Here is a 16,855-nt window from a genome sequence, read left to right as displayed (position 1 = left end):
CAATGGGAACAATAGCATTGCCCTGCCAAATATTTTTCCAGCTGCAGCTGATCAACACTGAATTCATGATCAAACAAAGTGTCCAGAAAGCTGTGATCCAGCTGGAGGATAAGAAAGACAACAGCCAACGAGCTACAAAAAGGATACAGATTCTCTATGATGCACTTTTTCAGTCTCAGAGCAAGAATATACGTGAGTATAAACAAAAGACCTTGTATTTGTGTGTGACTGGATATTACAAGATGTTCTGAGAACAAACTGGTTGGATTAGTGGTATAATCAGCTCGGGCACTAGTATTATATCTGTGGATTCCTAGATGAAAAAATCCCATTTAGACATCAAATGCAAATGAAAAATGAGTGTGGCGGTCTTTCATGCTGCTGTGGCTGTCAATGTTTGTTAAGTTCTACACAATTATTCAAGGCAACTGTGCAATCGTCCTTAGTGATTAAATGGGATCCAACTTTAAGCAAACAAATGTGTAAATATTTCAGACTAAGTAAATGGAAGGTGCTTTTTTCATGGAGGGAAACTATAGTCTAATGACAGGTTTCAGAGTAGCAACCGTGTTAGTCTGTATTTGCAAAAAGAAAAGGAGTACTTGTGGCACCTTAGAGACTAACCAGTTTATTTGAGCATAAGCTTTCGTAATGGCATGTCTAATCTGATTTGTCTAATCTTCGTTGCCAAAACTAAAGGAAGGAGCCACATAACTTGTCAAGAATTTACTGTGAAAACTTTCAATGGAAAATTGTATTTTTAACAAAACAATTTCTGTGAAAAGTGTCTGTTTTTCTTGGAAAATATTGACTTTTCATTCACTGAATAACCAAACAGCCAAACCCAAAACCTTTCCATTTGGAAATGCCACTAAAATGTCTCATGGGAGCTGAAGTTTGGTTACCTCAAGCCCCCATTCTCTTCTGTGGGCTGGGCTCCAAGCTCAACTGCATTTCCCATCATGCACTGTGGCTGCAGTAGTACCATGAAAGTGGGGACACCATGGTGCATCATGAGAGATGTCATCTGGTCCATAGAGAAGAATGGAGCTATAGGGCACGTGTGATAGAATCATAGAAGATTAGGGCTGGAAGAGATCTCAGGAAGTTATTTCGTCCAACCCCCTGCTCAAAGCAGGACCAACCCCAACTAAATGATCCCAGCCAGGGCTTTGTAAAGCCAGGCCTTAAAAACCTCTAAGGTTGGAGATTCCCCCACCTCCCTAGGTAACACATTCCAGTGCTTCACCACCCTTCTAGTGAAATAGTGTTTCCTAATATCCAACCTAAACCTCCCCCACTGCAACTTGAGACCATTGCTCCTTGTTCTGTTATCTGCCACCACTGAGAACAGCCTAGTTCCATCTTCTTTGGAACCCCCCTTCAGGTAATTGAAGACTGCTTTCAAATCCCCCCTCACTCTTCTCTTCTGCAGACTAAATAAGTCCAGTTCCCTCAGACCCTCCTCATAATTCATGTGCCTCAGCCCCCTAATCATTCTCGTTGCCCTCCGCTGGATTCTCTTAGTTTGTCCACATCTTTTCTGTAGTGGGGGGACCCCAAAACTGGTCTCAATACTCCAGATGTAGCCTCACCAGGGCTGAATAGAGGGGAATAATCACTTCCTTCGATCTGCTGGCAATGCTCCTACTAGTGCAGCCCAAAATGCCATTACCTTCTTGGCAACAAGAGCACACTGCTGACTCATATCCAGCTTCTCATCCACTGTAATCCCCAGGTCCTTTTCTGCAGAACTTCTGCTTAGCCAGTCAGTCCCCAGTCTGTATCAGTGCATGGGATTCTTCCATCCTAAGTGCAGGATTCTGCACTTCCCTTGTTGAACCTCATCAGATTTCTTTTGGTCCACTCCTCCAATTTGTTTAGGTCACTCTGGACCCTATCCCTACCCTCCAGCATATCTACCTCTCCCCCCAGTTTAGTGTCATCTGTGAACTTGCTGAGGGTGCAATCCATCCCATCATCCAGATCATTAATGAAGATGTTGAACAAAACTGGCCCCAGAACCGACCCCTGGGGCACTCCGCTTGATACCACCTGCCAATTAGACATTGAGCCATTGATCACTACCCGTTCAGCCCGACGATCTAGCCAGCTTTCTATCCACCTTATAGTCCATTCATCCAATCCATATTTTTTTAACTCGCTGGCAAGAATACCATGGGAGACCATATCAAAAAGCTTTGCTAAAGTCAAGATATATCACGTCCACCACTTTCCCCATATCTCATCATAGAAGGCAATCAGGTTGGTCAGGTATGACTTACCCTTTGTGAATCCATGTTGACTGTTCCTGATCACCTTCCTCTCTTACAAGTGCTTCAAAATGGATTCCTTGAGGACCTGCTCCATGATTTTTCCGGGGACTGAGGTAAGGCTGACTGGCCAGAGTCTCCCCGATCCTCCTTCTTCCCTTTTTTAAAGATGGGCACTACGTTAGCCCTTTTCCAGTCGTCCGGGACCTCCATGAGTTTTCAAAGATAATGGCCAATGGCTCTGCAATCACATCCGCCAGCTCCTTTAGCACCCTTGGATGCAGCACATCCGGCCCCATGGACTTGTGCTCGTCCAGCTTTTCTAAATAGTCCTGAACCACTTCCTTCTCCACAGAGGGCTGGTCACCTCCTCCCCATACTGTGCTCCTCAGTGCAGTAGTCTGGGAGCTGACCTTGTTTGTGAAGACAGAGGCAAAAAAAGCATTGAGTACATTAGCTTTTTCCACATCCTCTATCACTATGTTGCGTCCGCCGTTCAGTAAGGGGCCCACACTTTCCTTGACTTTCTTCTCGTTGCTAGCATACCTGTAGAAACCCTTCTTGTTACTCTTAACATCCCTTGCTAGCTGCAACTCCAAGTGTGATTTGGCCTTCCTGATTTCACTCCTGCATGCCTGAGCAATATTTTTATACTCCTCCCTGGTCATTTGTCCAGTCTTCCACTTCTTGTAAGCTTCTTTTTTGTGTTTAAGAGTTCATCAGGGTCTGTCTGTCCTGCCTATCCCAAATGCCCTGGGATGTATCCCGCCATGCCATCTGGCTGCTCTACATTTTTGCCAGTATCACAGCCTTTAGCTTGGTGCTCGCTCAGGGCCATATAAGCCAGCTGAGCCTGGCCGGTCAGACAAGGGGCTCACCGTAGTGCCCAGACTCCCTTGTCCCATCCAGTGCTGGTAGCCAGCAGCTCAAACATCAACAAAACCATATTAGGGTCATCTCCCAGGCCCACTGCACGATTTCCAGTTCTCTCACTGGAACTCACCCGCCTCCAGAGGAGCTGTTGCTGTACCCGAGACCACTTTTTAATAAACTGCTGTAACGTCTGCCGCTGCTCTATCTGCCAGCCAAGAAGTGCCTGCCAGCAGGGTCTTCTGCTTCTCTGTCTGCTGCTCAACTACATTTCCTCCTTGGCATCTGGATCCTCCTGCCCAAGCACCGGTCACTCCTTGAGTCTCCTTTTCTCAAGTCAAGAGGGATAAAACCCTGGACAAGCCCCCATGTGTTGCAGAGCGCTTCTTCAGCTGCCCGGTGTGCCATGCTGCCTAGCCTGTTTCCGTGATCCCTCAGTCATTAGCACACCCAACTTGTTTCCCTTTCACTGTATGTACCTTTAACCTTCAGTTCTCCAGAAAACAGTACATGACACAGGGACACTGCAGGAGGAGACTTCGCGAGGCCTCTCTCCTCTGCACAGCACACCCTCTTCTTGTTCCTCCCCTTTATATCCTCCCCATTACTGGTGATTTTCATCAGTCCAGCAGTTACCACCCAGGGGTTTGTAATTGCCCAGCTGAAAGTGTTTAATTGCTCCAAGCCGAGCCTTCAGCCTTTTCTGTGCTGCCGTGATGTCAGTGATCAGGGTGCTGCAGCCAGCTCTCGGTCACAGGCACACAAACGATAACTCCCATGAGGCACCAGGGTGGCATTTCAGAATCAACATTTTTCATTTTAGATTTATTTATTTTGCTAAAAAGTCAAAATCTTCCGTGGAGGGAAAAGAAGTTCTAACCAGCTGTACTTTTAAATACCAGTGGACTGCTTCAGTTTCTAGCCCGGCCGGGGGTGGATTCTGCTCTTGGTTACATTAGTACAACATGGAAGTAACTGCACTGAATTCAACAGTGTAACTACAGAGCTACACCAGAGTAACTGGAAAAAGTGAGGGTATGTCTACACTTAAAACTCTGCAACAGCACAGTTACCCCGCTGTAGAGCTTTAGTGACACTATCTGCACAGGCATGGGCGTCTACCATCAGTGCAGGTAATCCAGCTCACTGAGAGGCAGTAGCTAGGGCAATGCAAAATTTTGTCCATTGACCTAATGCTGTCTACACTGGGGATTAGGTAGGTATATCTACATCTGTGAGGTGTGTGGATTTTTCACCTGCTTGAGAGATGTAGCTATGCCAATGTAAACCCCTAGTGTAGACCAGACCTGAGAGACACATGGAACCCTCAGGTCTTACAGCTCACTTTTTTCCATGAACCCTTTATCTCAGAGTTTCTTGATTTCAGTTGGCAGGTCAGCTTGCTTAGGCCAAAGGAACTGTTTCAAAGAAGACAAATAGGAAATGCTTTTAGATGCACTGCTTGGAAAATGTTTTTCTCCCCTCCCCCATGGAAATTTTCAATTTTTTTTCCAGAAACCAAACACCTGAAAACCCAAAAAATTTTGGCCCAAAACTGCTGAAATCCAAAACATTTTTGGCTCTCGGCTGAAATTTTTCAGGTTTGGGGCTTTCTGACAAAAAAAAATCAAAAATTTGAGGAAAGCAGAGACTTTCTACCCTACTTTTCATTTAGTAGAAAACAGTTTTCCATTAAGAAAATGTTGACCAGCCCTATTGTGGGATAAGTGATTTCTTTTTCTTTTATGGCTAGTTGCCTGTCATTTTATGGAAGTGTTGAAAAGGAGAATTTGTAACCTTTTACAAGAACGAGAGAAGGTGAGCCATAAGCCTAAAGAGTGGATTTTCCGCAAAGCTCTGTCTAGCGAGTTCATACTTGAAGGAACCTCATTCAGGTAACGTATGTTCTTGTATAGTTGCATGATGTTGGCCATTTGAATTTCAAATAGCTCAAATTTTTGGAATACCAACAAGAAGTGATATGTTTGTATCACGTCACTTAAAGTATTCCTTTACGGGGCTCGGGTACAACAGTGATGAGGTGGTATAAGTACTTATATAGAAGACTAGCATATGTTTTAAAAATCAGAATTAATCAGGGTATTGGCAACAAAATCTTAGGTCATTGGACAGTTAAAGGGTCTTGTTTGTAACAAGAACAAAGAACAAGAACAAAATTGATCAGCTGTATGAAATGTGCCGAACCCTACAGATAACTTGAAAGTTTTGGAAATTCATATTTATGGTATTCAGTCACTGCAGACAGCTGACTCCCAATCTGCTTGAGAGACATCACCCAGCCAATGCTATATTTGCTCCCTGTTTTGTCCTGTGTGGATGACTATGCCTTATTTTGATTGTTGGATATTTACATAGTTGTATCTTAGGGCTCAGCCCTGCAAAGCAACCCTCATGTTACAGACACACAGAATGAGCTGGTTGAGGGGGGGAATCGAAAGAATTATTTTATAAGACATGTTTTTCCTTGCTTTTAAAGGCATGTTGTCTGGATTCATTTGGAAGACATTGTGGCAAACATGTTTGCTCAAATTCTAGCAGTAATTGATGCAAACAACAACTTGGATCATATCTCTCAGGAGACTCCTTTCTCTGACCTCTGGCTCCAGATGTTCAAAGATGAATCATTTCTGAAGATTAAGTATACCAGCAAGTAAGAAACCACTAGGAAAGCTCAGACTCTCAGGATTAGATCTGAGTGGGAAACACTGTTCCCATACTGCAAGAGTTTTTGAGGTTTCAACATTTTTTCCCCATCCTGAATTGGAATAAAAAGTTGAAATCTTGAAAATTTTCACAAACTGATAGTCTGAAAATAATCTTGGCTCCATCGTAAAATTGAATTTTTAAAATTTTTAAAATTTTTAAAAAAGGGTTTTACATTTTTTTAGTATAAATTAACTACAATTGCTAAGTGGAAAGTCATTTCAAATTATAAACCAAAACTGTTGTTTTTTCCCCCCAAAAAATGTCAAAACAGGATGTTTTAATGGTTTTGAAACTTTTTTCCAAAAATTGCTCAAATCAAGAGGCTTGGTGAAACCGACCCTTTTCCTGCAAACTGTTTCGGTTTCAATGAGTCATGATTTTCAGATGAAATAATGTTTAATCAGAAAATTCCTGACCAATCTCTATTCAGGATTGAGAAAACCAACCTCTCTCCAGATCAGCAAAGGTACAGTGCCATAGCAATGAGAGCAGTGAGAGAGTCTGGGATGGTGGAGAGTGCGTTCATTAGATGAGTAGATGCATAGTGAAGTGGGAAGGCAACAGACGTATAGAAGTTTAAGCCATGGAACTCACTGTATTGGAAATGTATGGAACTCGCTGAATCAGAAGGCAGAAATTTAGTCAGACAACTGTGGGAACAGAATTACAGGCAAAGTCATTTGTGCCAGCTTTTAAGTGCATCATTATTATAGTTGTTGTTATTGTTCTTCTTATTTATTTATAGATCCATAAATTATAAGACCAGAAGGAAGTGTTGGAATCATAGAGCCATAGAGTTAGAAGGGACCACAAGAGAGAGAACACTTAACCCCTTCCTAGCCAGGTCTGATTGACGAATAGGCTGGCTGGCCCCAGGCCTATGGCCCCTGAAGCGGGAGACCATCCTTTTACAAAGGGGACAATTGATGAAATTGAAAGGCAGCAAATTCAAAACCCGTCAAAGGAAATGTTTTTTTCACTCAACACGTAATTATCCTCTGGAATCTACTGCCACATGAAGTCACTGAGGCTGAGAACTTAGCAAGATTATATGGATATGTGTGTGTGTAAATATATATATATGATATGTTTGTTTGTTTTAAACACTAAAGGGCCCCTGATGTTAAGATATCTGTGTTATCAATGAGCGAAGACCCCAGCAGGTCCACACAGTGCTGCTTTCCTTTCAGCTGGGTTCTGAAAGCTCGCCTGGATGAGATATGGGAGACAGTCCGTCGGGTGAAAGGTAACTTCACACTTTCTGCATCTATTAAAATTAATTGCAGTGGAAGAAAATACGGGACCCAATTCTCCTCTTGCTTTTGCCAGGGTAAATCCAGATCAGGTTTATAGAAGAGCTACATGGGGAGGAGATGTCTCATAATAGAGAGCTCTGTGATCTAACAGAGAGAAGCAGAATGAGATCCACTGGGTAGGAGCTGAGTGGAGACAAATTCACACAGAAAGAAAAGGAGTACTGCCACATACTCCTTTTCTTTTTGCGAATACAGACTAACACGGCTGTTACTCTGAAATTCACACAGGAAATAAGTAGTACATTTATAACAGGGAGGGAAATTAACAGGGAGGAGTCATTGGCCCAGTTCACCTAGGTATGGGGTGGAATCCGCATCACTTGGAGTCTTGGTAGTGCTTAACTAAATTTGGTTCAAAAATTTTAGTCAAAACAGTTTGGCATCAGAAAATGCCATTTTGAGAAAACTGAAACTTTTCATCATATTTTGTTGATTTAGATGAAATTTTGTTAGAAAACAAATTGGGAAGAAATGTTCAGAAAATGTCAAGACATCGTGTTTCAACATTTTCACAAAGTTTCGTTTTTTTGTTTCTAAAGGATATTTTTTTGAAGTTTATTTTATACATGTAAAATTAAATAAAAATGGTCAAATCAAAATAAACCATTGCAAATTTATCAAAATTAATAATTTTGATTGACCCAAACAAAAAAAATCATAAGTTAATTTTGTGAAAATTTTCAGAATTTGTCTTTTTGTCACGATTTGTGACAAAAAAAATGCACAATGTCAAAATTTTTCATGGAACAAAAATCAAGTTTTCTGACCAGCTCTACTTTTAATTCAGCCAAATGCAAGGATCAAAGAATGTAGGTCACTCTTACCAGATGGCGGACGGTATCCTGGAAATCAGTGACTTGGGAAAGAAATCTGTAGATAGATCTGGGGATCTAGGTACTCTCAGCCTGGGTCTCACACTTGCAGATCAGTAGGGTCTGTGCTTAATCTTCTGCTGCTTAGAGGAGTCTTGTTGGTGGGAGCAGGAAGAGTTCCTCATTGAAGATTGCCCTATAGGACTGTCTGAGCCTTCTTGTCCTTTGTAAACCCAGTCCTTCATTCCTTGGAAAGGTAGTCAATTGCTCCTCTCCCCACCCAGCTAGAATAACCTAGAACCTCCCTACCCAACTAGAATGACCTAGAACTCTGCATCATAATTCTAACAAGTAGCCATTTATAATGGAGAAAAACAGGATTCCCATTGCCCCACCATGCTTATACTCTTGCCCCCTTTCACTTGTATATTAATAATTAACAAACAATATTTATAGTGATCTGCTATAATTGAATAAGCCTCCCTCCTTTGTTCATTCTGTGACATCCTAGGTTATCCAAAGGACCCTACTGTGGACTCTGCTGTGATGTTTCAAAGCTCTGTCTTGAACATGCCAGTGCCAGAGGGCAATAATCCAGAAATGGTTCAGCATTATGCCAGTGATTTTGTGAGGATGGCTTTTCCGGGGCAAGATGTTCAGGTTTATGAGGTAAACGGGTTTCTGAAGAAAAGCACTTTTAAACATTATCAGTCTGGATGGTTGGGGTGAGATTACCAACGATATAGTAGACATATTAGACTTAATGCAGAAAAAATAAAAACCTTACCGCCAGATCCCCAACTGGTGTAAATCGGCCCTGTCTCCATTGGAGTCAATGCGAGCAAATCCCCAGCTGGTGTCAATCAGCCACAAGAACATTGGACTCAATGGGCCAGATCCCCAGCTAATGCAGAAATTGTCTGATTTCCTTTAAAACATTTCAATTTTTTGTCGATTTTTTTTTCATATCAAAAAGGTCTTGCCTGAGTTATTTTGGAAAAAAGTTTTTGGTTTTGATTTTTAACAGTCAAAATTTTCTGCCAAAAATAAAATCACTTCCTGTCCAACTGTTCTGTATTTTGATAAATGCACTTTACAGAAACCCTGTATTTGCTCTTAAATTACTGCTAAGTGCTCTCAACTTTAACTGCATTTTAACGTCGTTTTTTTGACTTGGGTTAGAATTAGTGATGATGAAAATTTCATACATCTTTCATTAAACATGGCAGCAACAGAGAACTTAATTCTATGGGTCAATCTCTATTCTTGTGGTTGATGATGAGTTGAAATAATACTTTTTATTTTATCACCAGATTTTGTCTAATGTTCTCGTAACTGGTGCGAAACGGCTCTGCACCTCTTTGGCACATGGTGATGTGGAGTTTTCCCTGATTTGGCTGCACATTGAATATTTCTACCTACAAGAGAATTATCAGCTATTCATCAATTTAGTAAAGAATGAGGAGACTGTAGCCAATGAGCTGCAGAAAGTTTATAAAGAAGACACAACTAAAATGGTGAGCGAGGTTACCTGAACAGTGTTTCATTGTTGCTCTTTTCAACCTGTAATTGTAAATGGGAATCATCATTGAGAGGGTGTGTTTCTACTGGATCCCACAGGGACTGGTTTTAGGCCCTATGCTATTTAAAATTTTTATTGATGGTCTGGAAGAAAACATAAAATCATCACTGATAAAGTTTTCAGTGAACACAAAGATTGCGGGAATGGTAAATAATGAAGGGAACAGTCACTGATATAGAGCAATCTAGATCGCTTGGTAAGCTCAGTAGAAGAAAACAATATGCATTTTAATATGGCTAAATGTATATGTATGGGAACAAAGATTTTTGGCTACACTTATGGGATGGGGGACTATCACGGGAGGCAATGACTCTGAAAAAGACTGGGGGTCATGGTGGTTAATCAGTTGATCAAGAGCTCCCATTGAGACACTGTGGCCAAAAGGGCTAATGCGATCCTGGGATGCATAAATAGGGAAAACTCCAGTAGGAGTGGGGAGGTTTCATTACCTTTATATTTGGCACTGGGGTGGCTGCTGCTGGAATACTGTGTCCAGTTCTGGTGCCCACAAGTCCAGAGGGATGTTGATAAATTGGAGAGAGTTCAGAGAAGAGCCATGAGAATGATTAATGATTAGAAAACCTGCCTTATGGTGACAGACTCACAGAGCTCAATCTACTTAATTTAAAAAAAGAAAGCTAAGGGGTGAGTTGGTCAAGATTGGACATTTTTCTAAAACATCTGCTGTGGTTCAAACAGGAATGAATTCAGCAAGATCCTATGGCCTGTGTTATGCAGGAGGTCAGACTAGGTGATCACAGTGGTTCCTTCTGGCCTTAGAATCTCTAATTCGAAGAATCTTCCATGTATTTCCCTGCTTCCAATCTCAGAATCTGTAGAGCCATAGGGTTAGAAGGGACCACAAGGGTCATCTAGTCTAGCCCCCTGCCAAGATGCAGGATTTGTTGTGTCTAAATCATCCAAAACAGATGGCTCCAGCTTCCTTTTGAAAGCCTCCAGTGAAGGAGCTTCCACGACCTCCCTAGACAGTTTGTTCCTTTGTCTTGCTGTTCTTACAGTTAGGAAGATTTTCCTGAGATTTAATCCTAAACTGCCATGCTGTAATTTGAACCCATTGTCTCTCGATCTGCCTCTTGTTCTGTGACAAGAAAGAACAAATTTTCTCCATATTTTTATAGCAGACTTTCAAGTGTTTGAAGACCACTATCATGTCCCCTCTTAATCTTCTCTTTTCCAAACTAAACATACCCAGTTCCTTCGGCCTTTGTTCGTATGGTTTGCATTCCATCCCACTGATCATCTTTGTCGCTCACCTCTGGATCCTTTCCAGTTTCTCTACATCCTATACACAGAACTCCAGCTGAGGCCTAACCAGCACCGAGGAGAGCGGTACTGTCACCTCCCATGACTTGCATGCTCTGCCTCTGTTAATGCAACCCAGAATTGCATTTGCTTTTTTTTGCAATACCATTGCATTGTTGACTCATGTTGAGGTTGTAATCTATTGTCACTGTGTCTCAGTGGGTCACAGCTGAGAATACCAAATTCAGGACAAACTGCTGAGAAATGGGGCAGACTCACCCCAAACCGGTGGTTATTCTTCCATAAGATATACCACATCTCTAACAAAAGTAAACTTCTGTCTCACCATACTGGTTAACGAAGTCAGAAATGCAGTCTCCTTAGGTATACCAGTCCTTGTTTCATCACCAAAACACTAGAGGTAATGATGAGTGGTTATTTAAAACCAGTTTCATCAACCAAAGGGTTCTTCTGATCCCAAAGGACCAGTCACATACCCAGGTCAATGTATAGTCAGATCTTACCCAATATTCATGCTGTTGCCAATCCTTTAGTATCTAATAGCTAAAGATTCATTTATAAGGGAAAAGAAAGAGGTGAGAGTTAAAATGATCAAAGGAATCAAATACATACACACATTGCAAAGTTCTTGTATCAGATTTGAAGCAGTGATGGAATAAACTGCTGGCTTGTTAAGTCTCTGGTGGCATCCAAAAGATTGGAAGGTCCTCAATCCATTGGTTAGAATGCTCCTTTTAATATAAGTCCTTAGTCCAGAGATCAGAGCAGGAAAGATGAAAATGGAGATATTTCCAGGGCCTTTTATAGCTTCTGCCATGTGGAGGGAAACTCATTGTCCCAACCAAAGCTCCCAGCATAGTTTGTGGAAAAGTACAGGCACAAGATGGAGTTTAGGGTCACATTGCTCGTCACATGCCCCTGCATGCTTCGATGAGTCATAGCAAGAGCCATTATTCATATTCTGGCTAAAACGTCCCCAGGAAAGCCCATCAGGTGGAGATAAGCTTCTTCAATGACCCATTGTTTTACTAAATGGGCCATCAACTTGAATAGCCCGTTCACAACATGCGTGCTGACTGGATGTAAACTACCTGGTGGTAATTACTACCTAACCTTATTATTGAATTATAACATTCAAAAACCAGTCCGAGATCACTTCAATCTCCCTGGTCACTTGATTACAGACCTAAGAGTTGCAATATTACAACAAAAAAACTTAAGAAACAGACTCCAGCGAGAGATTGCTGAATTGGAATTAATTTGCAAACTGGACACCATTAAATTAGGCTTGAATAAAGACTGGGAGTGGATGGGTCATTACACAAAGTAAAACTATTTCCCTCCCCCGGCCCCCCACTGTTACTCTCACCTTCTTGTCAACTGTTGGAAATGGGCCATCATGATTATCACTGAAAAAGGTTTTTTTTCTCCTGCTGATAATAGCTCACCTTAATTGATCACTCTTCTTATAGTGTGTATGGCAACACCCATTTTTTCATGTTCTCTGTGTGTATATATCTATCTTCCTACTGTATTTTCCACTGCATGCATCCAATGGGTTTTAGCCCACGAAAGCTTATGCTCAAATACATTTGGTAGTCTCTAAGGTGCCATGAGTACTTCTCGTTCTTTTTGCTGATACAGACTAACACGGCTACCACTCTGAAACCTGTTACCTGGTGGGTGTCACCCCAGGAGCAAACACATTTGAAATACTGGTACATAGTCAATATTCATAATAACAGATATAACAATGACACATGCATACAAATAGGATAATCATATTCAGGAAATCATAACTTTTCCATTCACGCCTTACATGATATACTTTGTGTAATATTTGTAGCAATTATATAACAGTGGTAGCAACATGATATACATGGTTATATTTTAACATCACATCCACCACAACTCCCAGATCCTTCTCAGCAGTGCTGCTGCTAAGCCACGTGCTTTGTATAATATAATGTCCTTGGCATTAGGAGGTGGTCACTACAATTTTAAGCCAGCTGGTTTTGTCTGATGCAAGTGCTGTTTACACTGGACCAGGAGCTGCATTATCCAAACCAGTTTTAACCATTCTTTAAAAATGGCTTATACCTGCTATGGACCGGTTCACATTAACAAGCCAAAGCAGATTAAATCCAAGGCAGCCTGAACCAATTTAATACCATGGTGGTTAAAGGCTGGCCCCAACTCTCATTGATGTCAGTGGGAAGATGGATTGATTTCATGGGGAGTTAGATCAGGCTTAAAACTTGATAAGGTGACAAGATCCTCGACTCAGAGCACTTAGGTCCTGAAGGGGAGGGGGAATGATATTCTGTGGCACTGTTACAATCTGCACTGCTTGGAAACAAATGTGGGATTTCTCTCCCTCCTTTCCTTGTTCCTTTGCCTCGGCAGCGGGATGAGTAACACGGTGGCGCAGTAGTTGTGACTGTATCTCGACTCCTGTTCCTGTCTTGCATTTAATGAAGTTATCCCTTTAGCTCAGGTGGTGGGAGTCTTTGCCACTGATGCCGAATCACCAGAGCTCAGTCCCGGCTGATGAGCACATCTTGCGTGTGTGTGTGCATGTATCTATGGGTGTGCCTCTGTGTGTGTGTGTGTGTGTGTGTGTGTATCTATATGTGTGTGTGCAGCCACCAGTCCTTCCTTCGTAACCTGCTCCAGTTCTGTTGCTTCAGGTCTTCAGCGAGCAATACTCCTGCCCTGTTGTTTTCTCTCCTCTTTGCCCCTCACCCCAGAACACAATGGCTAGCTCAGAAACTCATGGGATTTGTTTTTAAATGTCATTTTAGTTTGTAGCTCTTGATGCCGTGAGCGTCATCCTGAAGCAGCTGCAGCCCACAGAGAAGGAGCTTCTGCCATTCAACGCCTGCCTGAGCTGGCTGAAAAGGATCAAGTCCATTAAGCACACTGTGGAGCTGATCACATCGGATGACTACCAGATGAGACTTTACTGTAACAAAGAGGAATTATTGAACAGCGTATTGTAAGTTTTACCCCTTCTCCCAAAAAACTGTGTATTTTAAAGAATATAAACATTTTTAAAGCCTATAACAGTCAAAACTTTTCTATGAAAACTTTTTTCCCCCAGACAGAAAGATGGGTTTTCCTTTAAACAATATTTTTTGCAGACAGTGTCAGATTTTCTCAGAATTTTCCAAATGCATGTAGAAAAACTTGAAAACTAAAAATTTTCCAGCAGTTTTCAGCTGGAAATCAAAAAATGTTTTGATTTTTTTTTAAACCAGAACCTTCAGTTACTGGGGAAAAAATGCGTTTTGTTTTCTCAATGAAAAGTCATAATTTTCCACGGGGTGGGGGAAAACCTTCCATGTTCCACATGGTGACTCAGTGTTTGCTGTGACCCCATTAGTGGCTGGTCTACATAGCAGATAAAAGCCCATTACTTTGCCACTGTGTTACTCTGTGTGACAGACGAGAAAGGCTGAGTCAGCAATCTCTTCCCGGCAGCTCCAATCAAGCAAGGCAGAATGGAGCTGATTAAGCAGGGCTGCGCCTGATTTGTGGGTGGGGCAGGGCAGAAAGGCTAATTAAGTCATCAGGCCGAGCCCACAAACAGGCACAGGAAGGAATTGGAAAAGAAGGAAGCAGGCAGTCAGGCGAGAGAGAGATTGCTCTCCCTTGCTTGTTCCGGGAGCTGTATATATTATGAAGATGGTGGGAATTCATTTGCACAACCTGTTGGACCAGCAGAAGGGTCTTTGAGTAGTTTGTAGAACAGAACAGAAGGAGGAGCCAGGAGGTCCTGTTACACTCTGTTAGTTCAAATGGTAAAGGAAACATCCTAGATCCCTTCACTAGTCCTTGATGTCCCCCTTCTGGGCCCTTTGCAGGGATGAAAGTTACAGTACGCAGTGCAGGGGGTGGCTCTGGGACCCCCCAGAAGGGGTGGGGCCTCGGGTGGAAGGGGCAGAGCTGGGGACCAGACTCCTTCAGCCAGCTCTTCAGTGCGGCAGCCAGGAGCCCCGGGTCTTTTAAATCTCGGGGCCTGGGGCAGTTGCCCCTTTTGCTCCCCCCTGTTGGTGGCCCTGCCCGCCATTCCCCCCACCCTATCAGCGACCCTGCTGGTACAGTCCAGCAGCACTGAGGCTGTGTATAGACCGGTACCAGTGGCCACTTCTTACCGGTACGCTGTACCAGCCCATATCGGCCCACTTTCACATCTGGCCCTTTGTGATGCTATTTACATCTGTGCAGACTGCGTGTAAGTGTCTGCTAGATCAGACTTCTCCTCTCACACCACCGGGAATGTTTTACACATGTAATAATGGGTCAGAGCACCAGTCCATGAAGGATCAGAGCCATCTTGTCACTAAAGGTCCAGTATTTTATGTCACCTGCCCACAGCTGGCTGCTTGCTTTGCTGGCACAAATCCTGCCTTTGGAAACTTGCATTTTAATATTGTAGAATTGAATGTATGCATTGGAGAGCGGCTTCCCCAGGTGGGGAAGGAGAATGAAACTGGACCAGGAACAGAGAAGAAGATGCTCAGGGGAATGGAGAGCCTGAGGACAGGAAACTAAAGGAGCTTGGCTTGTTGAGCCTAACACAAGGAAGGCTGTGCGGGGATCGGGATTGCTCACTATAAATACATTGGGAGGCGGAAGGGTGGCTGTAAATGCCAGGGAGGGAGAAGAGCTATTGAAGCTAAATGACAGTGTTGGCACAAGAACAAATGGGGACAAACTGGCCATGGCTGAATTTAGGCTGGAAATAAGAAGAAGGTTTCTAACCATCAGAGGCAGGGAGGCTCTGGAAGAGCCCCCAGTAGGATGAGGGACGGGAGGGGAGCAAACACCCTAACTGGTTTGAAGATGAAGCTTGATAAGTTTATGAACAGGATTATCTGACGGGGTTGCCAGTGATAGCAAAGACTGGATTCCACGGCCCAAGTTGTCCCTTCCAGTCCTACGTTCCTATTAAAACCCCAGGTATTAGTCCTGTTATGGTCCTTTCTTTAGAGCTTGTTCTATCAACAAATCCACTTAAAAACCTTGGGCCATAATCCCACCAAGTCTTTCCAAGCGTTACACAGACAGCAGAGGAAAGGACAAAGTTTTTTTCCCTTTGATTTCCCCATTGTATCCACTTCCCCTTCCTTTTGTAAACCGCTCTGAGCAGCGGGTAAAGGGTGTCCCTGACTGTAAGCCATCACACCTAGCCTGAGGGGATTGTGAGCCAAAGGACCTGTTTACATGTTCAGTTCCTATCTCCAGGTGGCTGCTTTTGTCCAAAGATGTGGGGAAGAATTATTTTTCCCAGCAGACAAGGCGCAGCTACTCTCAGTGAGGCAATTCTGTCTCTTTTTCAGACACCAGTGGAATTGCACCAACATTGTCTACCTGCTCATCGATCACCTGCTACATGATGAAACCAACATGAACGAGAAGCTGCTAAAGCTCGTTGTGAAGCAGTTTGTCTTCCTCTGGAATGTAGGTGTATAAAATAGCTCCCCGCTGCCCCTTTGAAACCGCATGGAACAAGAGGCTACAGCACTAAGGCCCCAGCAGAGTAGGGAAGGAGGATCGCTAGAAGAACTTTTTCATCCAAAAGTTTTTTTGGAGAAAAATGCAGATTTGGCAATACCAAAATGCTTCCTGAATTGATGTTGGTTTTGTCAGATTGTTTTGTTAGGCTCTGATACGGATGGGGGAGCAGGCAGATACCAGATACAGTGTTGGTATATAATACTCTAAATAGTTGTATTGATTACAATATAACTCCACACTCACTCCATGTTCACACCCCTTTCATATTACACCAGAGTGTGAAGATTAAAGCAAAGTCCTAATGGCCAGTCAAGGTCTGCTCCAGTCATGAGGCATGGGGAGCCTGGCACTACACATCTCTTCTTTATCAGGGCTCTGGATCGATGTCTGATTCCAAATTTCAGATATGTCAGGCAACTATTTATAGACCAGTCCATCTGTTGCGTCATTGGCTCTTTGTCTGTTTAA

General features: G+C 42.8%; 1 protein-coding gene across 1 annotated transcript in view; it reads left to right on the top strand.

The window, feature by feature from the left end:
* The window catches only part of LOC311522443 (E3 ubiquitin-protein ligase rnf213-alpha-like), a 178,657-nt gene that overhangs the window by 114,311 nt on the left and 47,491 nt on the right, over positions 1 to 16,855 (top strand). Inside the window, exons 42-49 of the mRNA XM_084631781.1 lie at positions 42 to 192; positions 4,897 to 5,038; positions 5,641 to 5,814; positions 6,983 to 7,116; positions 8,510 to 8,667; positions 9,312 to 9,515; positions 13,669 to 13,862; positions 16,210 to 16,330. Of these exons, the coding sequence (XP_084487907.1) occupies positions 42 to 192; positions 4,897 to 5,038; positions 5,641 to 5,814; positions 6,983 to 7,116; positions 8,510 to 8,667; positions 9,312 to 9,515; positions 13,669 to 13,862; positions 16,210 to 16,330 (1,278 nt within the window). The remainder of the gene's footprint in view (positions 1 to 41; positions 193 to 4,896; positions 5,039 to 5,640; positions 5,815 to 6,982; positions 7,117 to 8,509; positions 8,668 to 9,311; positions 9,516 to 13,668; positions 13,863 to 16,209; positions 16,331 to 16,855) is intronic.

The sequence above is a fragment of the Lepidochelys olivacea genome (genome assembly GCF_965140295.1).
Source record: "Lepidochelys olivacea isolate rLepOli2 genome assembly, chromosome: 6".
In the NCBI taxonomy this organism is placed as follows: Eukaryota; Metazoa; Chordata; order Testudines; family Cheloniidae; genus Lepidochelys; species Lepidochelys olivacea.
This window is presented reverse-complemented; position numbering and strand designations above follow the sequence as displayed.